This window comes from Macrobrachium rosenbergii, chromosome 40 (assembly GCF_040412425.1).
Source record: "Macrobrachium rosenbergii isolate ZJJX-2024 chromosome 40, ASM4041242v1, whole genome shotgun sequence".
NCBI lineage: Eukaryota > Metazoa > Arthropoda > Malacostraca > Decapoda > Palaemonidae > Macrobrachium > Macrobrachium rosenbergii.
The window spans coordinates 1631447-1651766 of record NC_089780.1 but is presented as its reverse complement, the minus strand read 5'-3'; the positions used below and the strand labels follow the sequence as shown (position 1 = coordinate 1651766).

Genomic DNA, 20320 nt, shown 5'->3' with positions numbered 1-20320 from the left:
GACCAGGCTAGAAAAATATTTCTTTGATACTAGCCTAGTCACCATGGGAGCACTGGCACACCATGAGGGGTAACTCCTTTGAGGACTCAACAGCGACTACCAAAAATAGGTTTTTCCTACGTCAAAACCTGTTTTATGCCGCCTCATGCCACCTATCAACCTGAAAGCTGGGCCGAAAGGTAAATTGGAATGTTTACATCCAGGTAGGCCAGACTGCCGCCTACTGGACGGTAGTTACTGCCTAACCACCTTGTTCAAGAGTTTTAACGGCCATTTCCAGCTTGGCTGAAAGCGATTCCTAATGTAAAGGGCCTCAGGTTTGTATAGTTAGGAAAAATACGAGTTACTTTAAAAATGTGTGATTTTTGTTCATTTGTTCATTTCTTGTATTTCTTCCTAACAGTTCACTTTGTGCCATGCTCAACTCGGGTCAAGGAGGAACCGTGTACTTGGGTGTAACAGACAGTGGCCAGGTCAAAGGAATATCTCTAACTAGGTGAGGAGAGCAACAGAGAGGGAAAGAGACACCAAAACATTTTATCGCAGATTTCTTTGAATGTTAGATATAATTGATTTATAATGTTTTGACCTGTAAATTTTAAGATTTTAGAGAGAGAGAGAGGTTGACTGCCATTACAATATTTTTCTTGTTATGATAGTAAATTGATTATATTTCATGGTGCAGAAACGTAGAATTATTATTTCATGCTGCAGAAACATAAAATTACTAGTATCGTTCTGTTTGAGACCGAGAAGAAAGTCCTGGTTTCCTAGTGACAAATCCCTTATCATAGTGCTTTGAGAAGAATGAATGAAATGGAGGGGAAAAAGATAATTTTCTGCTTATTCCTCCTCACTGATATCACTTTTTCAGGTACCAAAAGGACCATGTTCTGGCCTCCCTCAACTGGACCCTTGAGAAGTTTTCACCCCCAGTTTTGGACTCCAGGATTTGTGTCGACTTCGTGTTGGTTTCTTCTGCTAAGAAGCAGACTTTCCAGGATACTAAGGATGAGTGAGTTTATTTTCTTGCTTTTTCTTTCAGTTTCTTCACTTTTTGTTAATCAGGTGTGTGTTTGTATACATACATCATACATAAATGCAAAATACAAGAAGGAAAAATGAAAAGGAAGGATTGTGTCTTGACCAGGTTCATTGTATGCTTGGATGAAAGGACATTACCTATAAACCTGCATAAGCAGAAAAAAAGGAGTATGCCATCTCTTGTACCAAGCTGAACTACATTTTAAAATATGTACATTTTCTAGATTCCTTTTGAAATAAATGGGTCAAGCATATACATTCCTAGGCTGATATTTAAGTTATTATTAAGAATTCCTTTTAATACGCTAGACTTGTTTATACTTCTTTCTGACATGTTAATGGAATAGATCCATTTTTAGTGCCTGTCAAGTTAAAAGCTCCTCAGTGCAACCTGATCGCTCTTCAGAAATTCTCTCCAGTTCTGTTGAGAGTAAGAATCCTGAATCTTGTTTTTACAGCCACCAAAAGTGCAGTGTCTCTATTGTTACCTCATTCAGTCAGTTACCTTTGCTATGACTCCCAGTCCAAATCATCAGTCTTTGTTTCCTCATTCCATTTTCTATAAAAAGGCAAGTTATTGTATGAAGTGTTATTTCAGTTTCAGCTAAAATCACCTTGGCAGGGCTTCCATCCTAACCTTGTGCTTTGCATAACCCGCATTTCCTTACTATTTTAATTTGAAACATTGTGAATTCATTCATAAGCACAGTCAGGTCTTTGTCAGCTTCTGGTATATGAAGCAAAATATCATTGTCTCTCTCCTTCTTCTGATGATCTTTTTAAGTTCTTTGTGGTCATTGTATGTTTATACTGTACAGAATATATACAGAGTGGTACTATTGGTAATATTTACCTGAAATGGTAAAAGGATGTGTTGTTAGTGATTTCATTCTCGTCACTGAAATATCCTGGATGGAAGTTGTTAATAAGAGCTTGTCGTTCCTATGCTTGTTTATTAGCAAGCCAACATTACGAGGCAAAGATATGAATGTATGAAAAATTTAATCGTGTAATAAAAAAAATACACAAAAATCTGAGCCTACTATAAAATAAGGAATCATATCCTATTACATGAGGTAGAACAATAAGAATCACGGCTTGCGAGGTAGTTCAAATGGGATTAAATACTAAATATGAGAACGAGATTTGCAATACTGCATATGGCTAATCTTTGTAATACAGTACTTAGAACTGAATGTGTTAATAACACAAGGTTTCCTATTTACAAATAACACAAGATTTCCTGCTTACATCTGAGACTTATACATAACAGCTTTGGTGCCATCTCTACTGTTGACAAAGATTTTCTTCTTGTTTTCACCCATGGGGATTTCATTAATAATTTGTTGGACTATCTTAACACAACTGCCATTCCATGAATATGTATGCTTTGTTGTATCCCGGATCTTGTCTGAAATCTGAGGCTTTCGTCTTGTAACCCCGTCTCTAAGCACTTCTATTCCAGTAGGTTGGTTTGGACTGGTTCCACTTTAGGAATGTGATTGTCTACTCCTCTTCAGATAGGTTTCTACAACTGCAAATCTATTGTGACGTTCAATTTTAATAGCCTCCTGATGTTCATCTTCAAGAAGCCTCACTGTATTAAATGTAGACACTCGTGTCAACTCGTTTGTTTGGTGTTTTTATTTTCAGGTTTAGAGTGGCAATGGCAAGTTGGTGACCTTCAGCCATGGAAAGGTAATTACATCATCTGTTTCACCATCCTTTTCCTTAAGATGAGGGAAGAGCTCTTTTCAATAAGATAATTGCTCTTGTTGCCCTTACTGCCTCTAGTCCACTGGGATGATTGTTTTGTTTCTTGTTTTAGTAGTTGTAGGGGCTGATGGATTTTTGGCAGTTCAGGTCATGACATGTGGTTACAGACTACCCATTGGAAAAGATTAGCCCACATTGTCTCTGTGCCTAATTTATTTCCCCCTCTTATTCATCAGGTTCAGTGAAGTATTATGCTCTGTATAGTGAAAGTAGTGTTATATTGTACCCCCTTTCTGACCTGCTCTAGGTCTCCGTAGTTAGTGTTTGTGCTGATAAAGGTTTAAATGGCTTGAGGGATATCAGTGACCTGATCATTTTCAGTCATTCTCTCTTCTGAGTGGACACACTGCTTCAGGCCTTCACCGCATCAGGTAAGGAAATTTCCTGACTTCCATCTGTCTTCAAGTCACTCCATGGCCCTTCAATTCATCGCATGAGTTATGGTCCAAGTCATAGTCAGGTTCCACTGCCAAGAATTCAGCTATGAAGGTTCCTGAACCATGGACAGATATGGCAGATCTTGGCTGTGGAGAGGATCTTCCTCTCTTGCTACCTTTGGGAGGTCTTGTCCTTGTGCAGCTATCTAGAATTTCATGTCAAACTAATGTGGTCATGCCCCAGTCTGTCATGCTGGGCCCTCTAACCAGAGAATAGATTGCCATTGTCTGGTATTCACCACCCTTTCCAAATGAGAAGAAACTTTCAGATCAGTAACTGACTTCCCCTTAGCAAATGAATATTTATCCGTGAATTGATGTATGATTCTTCATGGCCATTTCTCCTTACTAAAGACTTGTCAAATGCCCTTCCTCCAGATGCACTTGAATAAACCACATTTCAGAAGGGCCTACTGTGTGCCTGAAGGGCAGAAATCTCTTCTGGTGTACCCTTCATACACCCCCAATTCAGAACTCTTCACCTGCCCCATCCCCAGCAATCAAGGACTTTCAGCTAATACCACTCTCCATAAATTGACAGGTGGCAGGGTGTCTAATTTCCCCCTTTTTGGACACTGCTTCCTAGTCATCTAAACTAGTTTTTGACCTGCTAAGTACCATCCCTTTTAGAACCAGCTAATAAACTGGCACTTTCTGGCCACCAGCTCTATTACTTCCCCTGCTGCCACATTTGTTTGTCATTTTTTCACCTCTGACATCATCCTGTCTGCATGAACTCTTTGTCCTTCTGACTTTAAGAAAGTTAAATGAGTTATTTTTCATTTAAAAGAGGACTTCCTTGTTACCAGCACTTGGTTTGAGTCCTAGCTAATTTTGCTTCCACAATCATATGTCATCTGTAGACTAATTCAGATGCTCATTGCGATATCATATATTCTACTCTTGAAAAATATTGGTATCGTCCATAATATCTCAAACATTACGCATTTCTCTTGGTCCTGGTGGCAGATATTTCTTTACTGCAAATTCTTATCTTCTACCTTTTCAGCTGTCTCATTTACATTCTGTCAGGCGGCCACCCCTCTTACTCTTGTTTCAGCCAAGGGTCTGACCTATAACACTGGATTTTCAATTTTTTTCCTGGATAGCCAGTTTGTCCCAGTTTCACCAGTCTGCCAAGCAAGCAAGGCCATTTCTAACTAAGCTATCTTACATCCTTGATTGAGTTGTTGATATAACATAACATATAACTCTTACCCTGTGACACATATACAGGAGACACAGATATTGCCTTCATAGAGGCCTCAGTCATTGTCATAATGCAGATACGAAAATATTAGATACATATCTCACATTTTCAGTCCCTTTGAACCAAAGTGTGTGATTGTCTAAGGCTATAGATTGTACATGCGAAAGAAAGTACAGTATAACGAAACAGAGCTTCCTTTTTCTTCAGAAAAGTTGACAGTACCCGTCGACAGCAGCTACACCATGTTGCCCAACCCAATTACTGCTGGTGTGACTCAGATGCCATTGCACAGCGATCCATGGTATGTAAACTTCAAAGACTTTTCAGGGTGTATTACTTATTTAAAGATAAGGTCATACATTGATTTGATTCATCTTTTATTTAAAGGTCATGTAAACCATGTAATATATTTATCCATCAATTTAAGATACTGAATGCTTTGTTTGTCCAGGTATTAAATCTTAACTCTATCCACAAAAGAACAGTCAGAAAAACATCATGTAGATTTGCTCCTTAATTAAAAGTTCATTAACGTCTGAAAAGGCCGCCAATAAGTTTTGGGGGCAGGGGCTCAGTTGGATCTGCTGTTGAATAGTTTAAAGTGGCAAAATGGGCTCATTCCAGATTACAGTTTTTCTCAAAATAAACATACTAATTTTGCTGGCCTACCTGATCTCAGGCGATTGTTAGTCAGAGCGGGCATGTAAATTTTTTATAAGCCTCGTAACTTTTACTGTATTTCTGTTGCCTCTTCTTATCCCACATTAATTGTAATCCCTCAAAATTATTCCAACACTATCAAAACAGTAAAAATGCAAGTTTCTAAAAATGTAATTTTATATAAGTAACTTTCCCAGTAATTACTTAAGAGTTTCTAACTCAACGGCAGCTTCAGTTTTGAAAATCATGGTAGAGATATTCATTTGTTTATATAGGTGACTAACCCCGCCCACTGTCAGGTCAGGGTAAGAGAGAGAGAGGAACAACTCAGCCAAGAGCTTGACTTTTTGTTTCTGCCAGCTTAACAGCAACAAGTTGTTAAGAACGCAGCTCAGTTTTGGTTTTCGGTTTGAGATCTTACCACTTGGTGAAGTATTTTCTACTGCGGTAGCCTTTGGCGTTTGTATTGAATTAGATGACAAGTGTTTTTTCCTTATTTTAGACAATCGTTCTCCTAGGAGACTTACTTATATTGACTTGCTCAACTAGTAGCTATGTCAGACTCTAGCTCATTGAGTATTAGGTATTGCAGCAGAGGCTGCAATATTCACTTAAATAAAGCATGTTAAGGCTCACACACTTTATGTACGACATGTAGAGGACAAATTTGCTTGATTGACTTAACCCAGTGGTTTTCAACCTGCGGGCCATGGGCAGTTCTGAGGGGGCCCATGCCACGGATATCTTCAAAATAGTATTTAAAAAATGAAAAATCATTTACAGTAAATGCAGGCCAGTGCTTTCTTTCATACATGAAAATGTATAACTGATAAAGTGTTCCGAAAAATAATTCCATACATGAAAATGTAACACTAATAAAGTGTCCTGAAAATGGTTAATAATAATTCTGTTATCATCATTACACAATAATGAAGGGCAGTGGGCCATGAGTATTTAGGGATGTCAAAAAGGGCCATGGGCACAAAAAGGTTGAAAACCACTGACTTAACCTGTGATACCTCTAAGGAGTGCTGTGAATGGGATGAGAAAAAATGGAAGACTTTAGCTTCTCACCTATCTAAATTAAAAAGGGATCGTAAGAGGAAAGCGGCTTCTCGAGCTGAAGTTAAGTTACCTCTCAAGACATGACTCAGGAATCTAGTAGTGCTGATATTCTTACCATCTCTGCTAAAGTACTATCTCCTATTTCCAGCCCTCCACCTGTACCACCAATCTATGCTTCTGGTTCCCAAGCTTCCGACCCGGATTGCTACACCAGTCTCAAATCAAAATTTGATAAGAAGTTTAATATTCTTGCTAGCAAAGTGGCCCAGTTGGGGGCATCAGTGTGTGTTCTTGTGGCAAAGTTGCTGAAAAGTGTTCAAGTGAAGTGCTGTTGGAGGAGGTGGCTGCCCGTCCCACCGACTCTTCTAGGCAAAGGTCACTGCTGTACTACCCCAGCCCCAGGAGGAGGCATACTGGATGCCCAAGGGAGGTCGGTGGGGCCTGCCCATGGGTAGTAGCCCCCTCAGTCACACCTGTGATGTCTCAGGTATCAACAAAAGGCAGTCTTTGGAAAGGTGTGTCTGGTGTTCATCATTTCCCTTCCAGTTCGGGAGATTCTAGCCCTAGTTACGGGCTCCAGTGGAGATTCTCGGACGAATCTCATCCATTGAAAAGACAATTGCTGCTCAGGGACCAGTCCCCTCCATCTTATGGCAAGAGGTTCAGAGAACCGTTTGGTAGTCTGCAACCCTCATGCAGCGAGTGGGACAGTCCTGAACATTTTACGCAGTCTGTAGCTCCCAGACCGTTGTCAGTGTCCCACAAGTGCTCTGGTTCTTCGTCCAAGTGAGTCTCTCCGAGCGAGAAGTGCCCATTGGCTACTGAGTGCCCGCAAGTAGCCAAAATGGGCAGGGTTAGTCACCTACATAAACAAAAGACTGACGTTACCGCGTTTTTCAAAATTGAAGCTGCGGTGGAGTTAGAAACTCTTAGCTAAGTGATTACTTGGTAAGTATATATAAAACTTTATTATCATAAAAATGTCATATTTATTTGTGAAGGTATAAGATATTAGGAAATGGTATCAGACATAAACTCAGATGGTTGAAGTTCTGTTTCCAATTGCTAAGGACTAATTGTGGTGGGGGCATCCCAACACCCAGAAACTTTTGAAACCTATGGAGCTTGAAAATGATTAACAAATTAAATCAGTGATTTGTAAGTCTTAGATTTATGATAAAGACAAACTCAATCCACAAAATCATTATATATATATATATATGTGTGTGATTTATGATAAAGACAAACTCAGTCCACAAAATCATTATATATATGTGTCTGTGTGTGTGGGGTTGGTTGAGTATCAGTGCAAGTTCAGCACCAATAATTTTGTAGCATAAGCTTCAGTTTTATGTAGCTTTCTCTTTTTGTTATTTTCTGCTACCATTCATTGAACAGCCATTTTTATTTATTGCTTCACTTTTCATTATTACTTTTTTATTCTTATTTCTTCCTAACAGTACAGTATTAGCTCTATATTATATACAGAGATGGGGAAAGTTTCAGGAAACAACAGAATTATAAAAGTCACTGATTTGTTTTGTGTCATTATAACTTGGTTGTTTCCTGAAAGTTTAGGATTTTGTCACTTGATTCCTTTGCCAAGATTACATTCATGTAACATACAGTCATATGCCTTCTCTTCTGTTTACAGAAGGGAAGGTTACATGTCAGTGAGTAATATTTTCCTCTGTTTGCACAGGGAAAACTGGCCATGCTGTACGTTGTGGAAATCCACATACGCCCTTGGGATGCCCATCAGCAGAATGTCCCAAGGAATCCATTCAATTCAAGGGCGCCCATGATCCCACCCCTTCATCTTAATGAGGCAAACGGGTGTTATGTCAGGCAGAGCTGTCGCCAACCAAGGGTAATTAGAAATGACTCCCAATTTTTTCCAGTTTTTTTTTTTATTGTCAAAGGAATTTTTGGTCTACTTTACAAGGTTTTGTTAGAGTTTGTATATTCAGTAAGGTATCATATGAAAAGAAGAAATTAATCTTTTGAAAAAGACTACGCCTTCCTACTCAGTTCTCTTGCATAGTATTTCTGATTTGCTGTCAGCCGGATTATGTTGAAGCTTATTCTAAACATTCCCTGGGTGACCCCCTCCAGATGGTTAAGATTTGATCGGTATCCAAAAAATTTGAGTTTTCCAGCCCAAACGTTAAGTCAAATCCCATACGAATTTCCCCTCCAAAGGCCAACGGTGGGTGAAAGCAAGTGTCTTGATTTTATAAACAGTTGACTTTTTAGAGGAAGTTTTCAAACTCTTGTTACCCCCTCTAATTTCCTTCATTGCTTGAGGCATTCTCGGAGATAATCTTAGTTACTAATGCAGATTTTAATTTGTTTTAGACTTTCATTTCCACTTCCCACTTTTTTCCAGCTCATGTTATTGTACAAGTGATTTTAGCTAATCATTTCCACTCCCCACTTCCTCCCAGTTCATGTTCTTGTACAAGTGATTTTAGCTAATGATTTTGTACTTGGTATCGACAGTAAGCCTCCCTTTCCTACAGATTACTATGTAGAGGCTAGAGGATCAAACCAGATTTTAGAGTAAGGATGTTTATGTCTTTTGGCAATTTATTTTTGGAGGGAGAGGCTGACTCTCATGACCCTGTTATTGGGATGTACAGCATAAACATTACAGATGCAAGGCCAAGACTCCATAAGCAACTGGCTGCACTAAGAAGTCTTGAAACTCATGACAACAGTGAGATTCTCAGGTTAGGACACCTTTTAAAGTGTTGGATTCAAGTATCAAGACAGTGGAGCAAAATTTTTTAAACAGTGGACTATTAATGAATGATTGTTCATCTACAATATTTTTGGGTTTGGCTGCTTTTTAAAGGCAGTATCCCCTTAATTATTCTAGTCTTGCTGTTCTACTTTATATTAACTTAGTTATACAAAAAGAGTACAATTTTCATTCTCATGGTGGACACTTTTGATTATGGGACTTTATTTTTTGTGAGCTCCATTTATTTATAGAATTGAAAGTGAATTATGAACTGTATTTTTCCTAACACACACCTGAGGTCTTTTCATATGGGAATAACTTTCAGCGAGCTGGAAGTCCGGCTGTTAAACTTTTGCAAGGTGGTTATGGTAACAGTTACTGGTGGTAAGGGCAGAAGTACCACCCACCAAGTCGGTGTGCACTCAATTCTGTGCAATAAACCCAGTCCCTGTCAGATTCCCATGCACCAGGGAGGAGGCATACTGAAGTCCATGGGAGGCTGAGAGGGTTTGCCCCCTTATAGTTGCCCTTCAGTCGAGCCTGTTGTCCGTAGGTCTCGATGGACAGCCATTGAATAGCGTCTGTAGGGATGCGCTTTCCTTGGCCTCTAATGTTACAGATCCCAGTGTGAACACGATAGGATCCCAGCGTGGACCAGAGGCGCCGTTGGCACTTTCCAGATCCCAGTGTGGATAGTTACGGATCCCAGTGGAGGCTGGTGGCGACAATGGCGCCTTTTGGGTTTATCTTGGCCGTTGAAGAGGTATATCTCCCAGTTTTGGTGTGCCAGTAATTGACACCAACGCTCTCCCAAGCTGGACAGTGTCAATTCCGAGCGCCCAAGTTCTGAGAGCGCAAGTCAGTGTCCGAGTGCTCAGTAGCCTCCGAGTGAACAGTGGCCTCCGAGTGTCCGTTGTTCAAGTGCACAGTCACTGAGCACCCAGTATCCGAGCTCCCAGTGTCCAACTACCCAGTGTTTGACGCCCAGGTTTGCGTGGCCACCTGTGTCTGAGCATCCACCTATGTCTGCTCATCCACCCATCTGTTTGGCGCTGGCTGTCAGTCGTCCAACAACACATACAGGACAACAGGCGCCACCTCTTCAGTTTGCTACATCGGTTTCGTCCATACCTGTGTTACTGGATCTTTCATAAAACCCAGATCTTAACAACCTCATCAAGTCCTTTGATACACCCAAGCAAAGGAAGGAAGATCCAGTCTCCTGGAACCTGGATGTAGTTTTGAAGTGGCTGACAGGTCCCTCTTTTGAACCCCTACATTCCTCTTCTCAGAGAAACTTTACCTGAAAAAGACTATTTCTCGTGGCCTTGGCTACTGCTAAACGTATTAGCGAGATCCAAACCATTGATAAAAGGGTAGGTTTTTCACAAGGAGACGCAGTTTGCTCCTATACCCTTGGGTTTTTAGTTAAGGACGAGGACCCATCTAAGCCCTAGCCCTATACTTTCTCCATTAAGAACTTAACCCTTAAACGCCTGTTGGACGTTTTAAACGTCGTCCAAAATTGTCTGTTGAATGCCGAGTGGACGTTGCAAACGTCGACTGAAAATGCTTTTTTTAAATATTCGCGGAAAAATAATTGTAGGCCTAGTTTGCGGAAGATTTCAAATCCCGCGCCTTGGCGGATGCTGGGAGTTCACGGATCCAGCTGTTGTTTTGTTTCTGAGCGTCACCCAGACGCGCATGCGCGAATTTCCCCCATCTCGCATCAGAGAGCATCAGAGCAGCACCTTGCGGGAGCGATATTTTGACGCAGACGTGTTTTGTTGAACTTTTGCGAGTGTTAGCGTATTCGTGCTGCAACAGAACATTTGCAGAGATGTCACAAAGGCGTCAGGACCGTGAAAGGCACATACTGCCTGTCGGAAGTGAGCGTGTGAGGCGATTTTTAGACTGGGATGCTGGAGAAGGACCCAGCATCCAAAGTGAATTTTAACATTCGGTCAACTTTGACTCGACCGAAATGATCGAAAAACGCATCCATAAGCCATAATTATTACATTCGAGTAACAATCAATCATTTACCTTCATTTAGCAACAAACGGAAAGTCTCTAGCACAATATTTAGAATTTTGGTGAATTTTTGAAAAAAAATTTTCCTCCGCTTTGCACGCGCGAACTCCGCTGAAAATCCTAGCATTTCTTGCGTCAGCTTGCCGTAATTTTTTCGCCGTTTCATATTATTCGTTACATAAAGTGTTATACATCAAAATGTGCGCAATTTCATGTAGAATACAACAAAAAATATATCATTCCTTTAGCTCTTCACAGTGTTTTAATATTTACATCGAAATCACGATAACTGACAAAATTTTAACATTCGGTCAACTTTGACTCGACCGAAATGATTGAAAAACGCATCTGTAAGCCATAATTATTACATTCGAGTAACAATCAATCATTTACCTTCATTTTGCAACAAACAGAAAGTCTCTAGCACAATATTTAGAATTTTGGTGAATTTTTGAAAAAAAATTTTCCTCCGCTCCGCGTGCGCGAACTCCGCTGAAAATCCTGTCATTTCTTGCGTCAGCTTGCCGTAATTTTTTCGTCGTTTCATATTATTCGTTACATAAAGTGTTATACATCAAAATGTGCGCAATTTCATGTAGAATACAACAAAAATATATGATTCCTTTAGCTCTTCACAGTGTTTTTAATATTTACATCGAAATCACGATAACTGACAAAATTTTAACATTCGGTCAACTTTGATTCGACCGAAATGATCGAAAAATGCATCCGTAAGCCATAATTATTACATTCGAGTAACAATCAATCATTTACCTTCATTTTGCAACAAACGGAAAGTCTCTAGCACATTATTTAGATTTTTGGTGAATTTTTGAAAAAAAAAAAAAAAAATTGTCCTTCGCTCGGCGTCTTGCGCGTACTCCTGAAAATCCTAGCATTTCTTGCGTCAGCTTGCCGTAATTTTTTCGCCGTTTCATATTATTCGTTACATAAAGTGTTATACATCAAAATGTGTGCAATTTCATGTAGAATACAACAAAAATATATCATTCCTTTAGCTCTTCACAGTTTTTAATATTTACATCGAAATCACGATAACTGACAAAATTTTAACATTAGGTCAACTTTGATTCGACCGAAATGATCGAAAAACGCATCCGTAAGCCATAATTATTACATTCGAGTAACAATCAATCATTTACCTTCATTTTGCAACAAACGGAAAGTCTCTAGCACATTATTTAGATTTTTGGTGAATTTTTGAAAAAAAAATTTTCCTTCGCTCCGCGAGCGCGGACTCCGCTGAAAATCCTGTCATTTCTTGTGTCAGCTTGCCGTAAGTTTTTTGCCGTTTCATATTATTCGTTACATAAAGTGTTATACATCAAAATGTGTGCAATGTCATGTAGAATACAACAAAAAATATATCATTCCTTTAGCTCTTCACAGTTTTTTTATATTTACATCGAAATAACGATAAATAGAAAAAAATCAACCTTCAGTCAACTTTAACTCGATCGAAATGGTTCAAAAATACAATTGTAAGCTAAAAAACTTACAGCCTAGTAATATTCAATCAATTTCCTTCATTTTGGCACAATTGGAAAGTCTCTAGCATAATATTTTGCTTTTTGGTGAATTTTTGAAAAAAACTTTTTTTACGTCCAGCAGCGTTAAATTCATGCATCATTTTGTGATAACATTTTCTCTGTGTTGCTTTAATAGTTTTACAATCTGTTATGTACCAAAATCATCGCAATTTAGTGTACAATACAACTAAAAAAAATTAACATATTAGCTTCAACCGTTTTCCTTACAGCGCAATAGGTATACAATTATATACGAGTTTTTTTTTTCGCTGTCATATATTCCAATATTTATATATGATAATGATATTTTTTTATTTCTGATGGTTGCATACTAAACTTCAGGCAATGAGAAAAAAGGAGCCAAAAATGAACTCTTAATCTTGAAAACTAAGCGCTGTGATTTTTTGAAAAAACTTTTTTTCCGCTTCGGCGCTACCTCTCGGAGGCCGCCGGCATACGGGAGACGTTTTTGAAAATAGGGCTTCGGCGTTAAAGGGTTAACAGACATCCTTGCCTCTGAGGAAGAAAAGAGAGTATTTTGTCCTGTTAGGGCTTTGAGGTATTACCTGAGCAGGACTGAGAAGATCAGAGGGCCATCCAGTAACCTCTGGTGTTCCATCAAGAACCCGTCTCACCCTCTGACTAAGAACACATTGCCCTTCTTCTTGAATGACTGAATTTCTGAGGCACACTCTCAGATTCAGAAGGACATTTTGCCTACTTTTAAAGTGAAAGCTCGTGACGTCAGGGCAGTCTCTACCTCATTAGCTTTCAGGCACAATATGCCCCTCACTTCAGTTCTGAAGTCAACGTACTGGAAGTGCGAACCGATCTTCGAGTCTCACTATTTGAAAGAAGTTGAAACAGTGTTTGAAAATTGCAGTACCTTGGGCCAATTACCAGTGGCTGGCATGGTATTGGGGGAGGAAGCATAGGAATCTCTCTTTTTCCGAGTTTTGGGCAGCCAGGGGGTACAATGTACCTGGAGTACCCACCAGTCTGTGTGGATGGGTTGTGGTGTTTTCAGTGTAGGTGACAGCGTTGTCTGGTTGTTTTTTATATTGGTACTGTGCCTAGGGCGAGGGCACTTGTGTATGCTTTGTCAGCGATCCTCTGCTGTAGGGCTCCCTACTTAAGTAGAGGCAACCCACGGCTCAACTGCCACGCCACTACAAGTCAAGATGAGCATCAAACAGAGGCAGTATTCACCTGCAGTAGCTCTCTTACCAGGTAATGAAATGACAAGCATTGTTTCAATGCTAGCCATCCTTTCTATTTCAAAGTCATTGCCATGCCTTAATGTTTTGGAATAGAATAAGTCCATGTATCCCTCCCCAATTCAGTGTGGGATTCAGCTATGTAATTACTTGGTAAGTTACTTTATGAAATTGATATTTTCATAATAAAATTGTTTCATATATACTTCCCAAGTAATTACAGAATTGGAGGCTGCCCTCCTCCCCTCTCATGGTCATAAAGGCACAAACAGAATGAGGTTACCTGCTAAAGTCGTTTCTAGTACTCTTGTTAGTGGGCGGGGCTTGACACCTACCATAAACAATTGAAGTGCTACCTCGATTTTTTAAATAAAAGGCTGCCTCATGAGTGAGAAACTGTAGCTATGTAATTACTTAGTCAGTACATATGAAATTTAATTTTATTATGAAAATATTTTTATCCAAATCAGCAAGTAGTAGATAATGGATTTTCATCTGACTGTCTTTAGTCTTTTCAAGACATTGTTCTCCCTTTACACTTAGACAGCTGCCAGAACCTCCCCAAAATACTCATTCTTCTGTATCCAAGAGCCAGAGGGTATAATTATCATTTAGTAAGGTCTGATTTGTTTTTTATTTTTCACATTTTTATATATTTCATGTTTAAAAAAAAATTTTTACACCACGGGGGCTGGTGCTGTCACTGCACCTCACTTGGTGCACTGTACGGATTACTTAGGGGTTGTTTGCACCGTCCCTTTGCCCCTTAGTTGTGCCCAATTTTTAGCCTTTTAGCTTTACCTCCGTTCTTGCTTACTTTCTCTATTCTGGCTGTCCAGCCCCTCTAACTGTTACTTCCTAGTGCAGCTGTGGAGTTTCTCCTGGTTTTACCTTAGATCCTGGAGCTTCATCTTTATTTTTGGGATCTCCCTCTGTCCAACCACTCCAGCGCCCTCTTTTCACTGCCTTCAGCACTAATTGGCCACAAGAGTCCCATTGCTTGGCTTGACAGCCTAGATTTCTTAAAATAATAATAATAATAATAATAATAATTTCTCTACATCGTTATTAAACAAATGTTGAAACAAGCCACTTAGAATAACATATGAAAGTTAAATTCTATGCACAGACACTAACTCAGGCCTTTTATAAATGCAACTGTTACTTTTATATCAATTAAGAATAAATTCATAGTCAGTGATTGTGATGACCTTATGAAGCAACATTCATGTGAAAAATCCCCTTCTTCAGTAGATTAGTAAAATATCACTTTAGGTCAATACATGATTGGTCTGCAACTTGAACTTGTACCGTATACATAAAAAAAGGTAGTGCCCCTACTCCACTCATCAGTGGTGCAACTTAAGAATCCAGTTGGGGGGGGGGGGGTACATTACGCCAATTTGAACTGACATACATAGTACAGCTTATGTAGTATTCATGTCAGATAAACCATTATGATTCCATTAGTTAATAATTGACCATAGACTCTTTGGGCTTATCACTAGACTGACTAAAGGACCATATGAGATGTTGAAAGCAAGCAACTAGCAAAATAGACTAAAGGTGTCATGTATTTATATGTTTTGCCTCAGAATCAGAATATGAGGTGAGCTGGAATCTGGATCGCCACAGAAACATGTAAATCTTGATGAGAGTGTTGGTGAATGCTGGAAAGAGCTTTCTTGAAATGATTTTCTGGACTGCTGTTTTGAAACTGGAAGCACAACCAGTAACCATGGTTGAACTCTCTTTTATACAGTGAACCCCCCGTATTCGCGGGGGATGTGTCCCACACCCCCCTGCGAATAGGTCAAGTCCGCGAATGCTTAAAACCCCTCTTAAAAACACTTAGAACTGCCCATTTTGATAGCTTAAACCAAGAAAAACCCTGTAAAAATGCTTATACCTGAGTATTTTAATAGTTTTATCACAAAAAGTGCATTTATTCATGAAATTTATATGAAAATACAGTAATTAGTGAATATTTCTCAGTGAAAAATACCGCGAATTGGCGAATTTTCCGCGAATGATGGCTAGATATGTTCCACAGAGAAACCCGCGAATGCGTGAGTCCGCGAACCATGAGAACGCGAATACGGGAGGTTTACTGTAATTGTGTGCAGGTCACACACATGAAGTAACTGTGTACAGGTCACACAGATGAAGCAAACTATGCCTTGGACCTTCGCTTGATATTTCAAAATTTAGCAGAAGCCAAGTTTATTGATATTGCTTTGCAAAATGAGTACAACTGAGGCATGTAGACTCCTCAGTTAGTCTTGCAGTCAGGAAGGGGTCATTGTTAACACTTCAGAGAGCTCTCCCACAGGTCATGACCATTTTTATAATTGGGTATCTTGATAAATATTGTAATTCCTTTTGAATTCTCTCGAATTTACCCTTGTCATTTACTGCAGTAAAATAATGACTGTTTCCGTTTTATAAGGTAAAATCACGAATGACACTATAGTATGAAATATCTGAAACACTTATTAAATACTGTAAATCATTTATTCATCTTTAAAAAAAATTAAGGTAAATAAACTAATGTGCAAAAATAACAAAACTGAAAAGAGTAGAAAAATGGAAATTTATAAACTGAAAAAGATTCATACCATTTAAGAACAAATCCATCTCCTGGCTTGTGACTGAATAGTTTCCACCTTCCTCCTCCTTTCCAGCTGTGTTTAGAGGATGTAAGGAGACTCTTGGTTCATCAAGTACAAGAGCACTATACTCTGAAGCTTTCCAGACTCCAGGCACAGCTTGCGGCCTTGCAGAAAATGACTGAGAGTGGTGTTCCAGTTGTATAAGTTACAGACATGACCTGAGACGTGACTTGAGGCAGAGAGAGAATCGTTTGTGGAAAAATTATGTGTGTATGCCAGGAAAATATACTGAGAGAGAGAGAGAGAGAGAATCATTTGTGGGAATATTATGTGTGCGTCAGGAAAATATACTGTGAGAGAGAGAGAGAAAACTTGACTTTGTGTTTTTGGGTGTGTTATTTGTGTTTGAAAGACAGCAAGAGAATCAGTGATGCAAGAAGGTTTTTCATGATAAAAAACAGTGGGAGATGTGTATAGAATCTTGTTTCTCTCTCTGCCCATACAGTGGTGCGCGCACACATGCACTAACAGGAGGTTAATCACAATAGCATCAATTAATATTCACAAGTAAACTAAGAGACTTGTTCACTGCATGAATGCTGCGTGACATTTACATTCTTATTTTTTTAAATTGAACAGCAAAATGCTCAAAAGTCAACTATCCAGGTACTGTATTCTGAATAAAACTCAAAATTTCATATATAAATTTCTCAAGATTTTGCTGGAAAAAGAAAAATTAAGCTTGTTTTAAAATAAGAATTATAATTGCTTAAAAGATCAAGGTCTACAAAGTATGTCATCACGTTACGTAAAATATACTTCTATCACTTTTGATAAATATACACCATTGTATTTTTAGTGGATTTCAAGTTTTAAGTAAGAGTACTTTGGAAAAGTGCTTTGTATACGTATCACAAACTTTGATAAAGGTATTGCACTCATTCTAATTAATGCATAGTGATTTACACTGTGAGAAAATCAGATGCCCCTAAATGCCCATATGACCACTATAAAAACAATTACAGTACAGTACAACTAAAAGTAGCACTGAACTAGAAAGTGGATGGAATACAATATCCTAACTAATAACCAGTACTAATTTCTATCATGAGGGGCTAGTTTTTAGCAAGTTTCAATTTTAAGCAACACAAAGTTTGGTCTTTGGCAACATAAGGTTTAATTTCAAGCAACATATGGTTGTGTTATGAGCAATGACGTTTTGGATAAAATGTAAGTATTTATCTCCACAGTCACTGATTATCACAAACCACTTCAGGAGGTTCTGAAATACGTCTGTCATCTTCAGCTTCAGATAAGTACTCGTCGTTTGTGAAATCTGTAACGTCTGTGTCCTTTGGTATAACATTATCACTATTGCAATGTGATGATAGTACATCGTCATCACTTTCACCATTCAGACTAGAAATATCGGCATCACATGATAAAGACGGAGAGGCAACCCGATCAACCGTCATTAGTGGAAGGACTTCATTTGATTGTGATGCAGGTAGGTGCCTTTCAAATATTACTGCTTGGCTCCCGCCAGCCTCCATGTTACTGCAGTGAAGGTCTGAAGCGGCTGCTTTGCGGGATGTCGAACTTCTCTGTGTCATAGCTCGACCATCAGCGAGATCCTTGAGTTTCTTGTAGAATTTCTCTTTCTCATCATTATAGCAAAAGATGTATTCAACAGAGTTTAAGATAGCCATGAACATAAAGAAGATTCCAGTAATGACAAAGGCCTGAAAGTAAGGAAATCATATTTATTAATGCTGAAGACAGCTCACACACAAAAGTTCAAGATCAAAGAACTACTATTGCAACTTGCATTAGTAATTATAAAGTTGATCTACACGCGATTGCTCAAGGATTACAAAGCACTGTACAAGAATATAACTACACCCTCAATTCTAAAATTTTTATAGCCTATGAAATACCATATATTAAAAGAATGACCTTTTTACAATTGGTGATTTGAATTTTTTGTGCCTAATAAGTAGTTGGCATACAGTAGTATTATGGGAAAAAGGTTAAAAAGGAAGGATTTAAAACATTAGCTGAAAATGACACCCATAGGTGGGTGGTGCCATCAGTACACCTCATGGGGTGCACTATAGGCATTACTTGGGGTTCTTTGCAGCATCCCTTTGGCCCCTAGCTGCTACAACTTTCATTCCTTTTACTGTACCTCCATTCATATTCTCTTTCTTCCATCGTCCTTTTCACTCTCTTATAACAATTTTTTCCTTGAGCAACTGCGAGGCTTTCTTCCGGTTACACCTTTCAAACCTTTTTATTCTATAGTATTTCCCTTGCAGCTCTGAATGACCTCTCTGGCCGCAGCACTTGGCCTTAGGCCTAAATTCTATATTCCATTCCATTCTTAAAAATTACCAAGAAATTCCCATTCCATTCTTAAAAATTACAAAGAAATTCAGTAAGACTATGAAAAATGAAAGCTTAGGTTTGAATGGGGGAGGTTTCCAAGCCCTCTCACCCACAACATGACTTCATACAGTGAAGCTGTGGGCCCTCAACAAGGCAATCTCTTACTGAAAGGGACATTTGTGCTGAGACATGGATTACTCTCCTTTTTGCTGCCTTTCCTGGATACAAGTACTCTCTCCTGTGGCAGTATTAAAGTTTGGATTTCTAGTACTGCAAAATAATGATTAACATTTACATATTTTGTGGGAGGCTTTGGTTATACCTATAGTGGAGAGGTAAGTACTCCATTAATGTTCTCTTTTTAGAAAGTGCGGTTGGGGTGGAGGCCAGGGAGAGGGTGTGATTGCTTATCTGGTCATCCATGGATAGGTGGCAGGGATCTAGTACTGTAAAGGCAATGTTTTGTATGGCTACCTACAAAAATCTATATATATCAGTTTTCAAATAAGGTATGGAGCTGCTATTAACTATAAAACCTTAATGGAGCTAACTCTTTAAAACAAATACAGACACCACCCTACTGGATGGCCGTTTGTATGATGAACTGTTTGTAAGTTTGTTACTGCACTCTTCATGCGTACGATACAGTCCATATTACTGTACATTTTTTCATCCTAAAACACAACTCCCTGTACATAAAACAGCACTGTATTTTACAGAACAGGCACATGTAACAAAATTTGAACTTGAGGGTGGCAAAGGAGAGCGCTCTGAATACAGTTTTAATTTACGATCTTGTTTGTTTGTATCTGGATATTTGTAAGCTGAATGTTCATAAGTAGGGTGGCATCTGTAATACCAGATTAATAATTATTTTCAACAGATAAAACTTACACCTTACCTTTAACCATCGATCTGGGAGTGGTTCAAATTGCTTGAATCGCAGTTCTGGTGGATGACATAAATGACTTCTGTTGACATGGACATTTTCCCCTCGAATAGCTCGATTTACCGTTCTGTAACATTTCATTTATATAAAATCTACATGCTGTATCTGGTATACATAGGAAAATGACATTTTTATGATAAAATAAAGTTTTATATATACTTACCAAGTAATTATATTGCTATTAGTTTCACTCGCTTGCAGCTAAAATTTTGAAATTCACGGGTCTCGCTATTTTGTTTTGGTTAGGTGACTAGCCCACTAGCACGTCTTTTCAGACGACGCGACTCGTCTACAAAGCGCCATTGCCACTTTGGAGAAGAATCCTCCGAACTAGAGGAAAGACAATGAACATCCAAGGAAATGCCTTTCCAGTGGCATTTGGCTGCAACCTGGGATTTAGCAACAGGTTCAACCAAGGGGGTGACTACCAGAGGGCAGACCCCACTGACCTCCCTTAGGGAACCAGTTTGACTTCTCCCAGGTTTAGGGGAGTACGCCATTGACCTTTGCCTAGGAGTGGGCTGGGCAGCCACCTCCTCCACCAACACTTCACTTGCATTGGGCGCTACTATGCGCTCCACCGACACAACACCAACACTGGACGCTACGGGGCGATATGAATCACTTGTTAT

The 20320-nt window shown here is 39.1% G+C and overlaps 2 protein-coding genes across 9 annotated transcripts in view; one reads left to right on the top strand and one right to left on the bottom strand.

The window, feature by feature from the left end:
- LOC136826032 (schlafen-like protein 2) overlaps window positions 1-17193 on the top strand; it is a 33069-nt gene extending 15876 nt beyond the window's left edge. For both annotated transcript variants that reach the window (XM_067082898.1, XM_067082899.1), the window contains exons 3-7: window positions 404-496; window positions 875-1015; window positions 4675-4768; window positions 7895-8062; window positions 16424-17193. In XM_067082898.1, coding sequence (XP_066938999.1) covers window positions 404-496; window positions 875-1015; window positions 4675-4768; window positions 7895-8062; window positions 16424-16555 — 628 coding nt within the window. In that variant the 3' untranslated portion in view covers window positions 16556-17193. The remainder of the gene's footprint in view (window positions 1-403; window positions 497-874; window positions 1016-4674; window positions 4769-7894; window positions 8063-16423) is intronic.
- LOC136826031 (proprotein convertase subtilisin/kexin type 7-like) overlaps window positions 17094-20320 on the bottom strand; it is a 74633-nt gene continuing 71406 nt past the window's right edge. For all 7 annotated transcript variants that reach the window (XM_067082893.1, XM_067082896.1, XM_067082892.1 and 4 more), the window contains exons 11-12: window positions 19641-19755; window positions 17094-18093 (exon numbers count right to left, since the gene is read on the bottom strand). In XM_067082893.1, coding sequence (XP_066938994.1) covers window positions 17602-18093; window positions 19641-19755 — 607 coding nt within the window. In that variant the 3' untranslated portion in view covers window positions 17094-17601. The remainder of the gene's footprint in view (window positions 18094-19640; window positions 19756-20320) is intronic.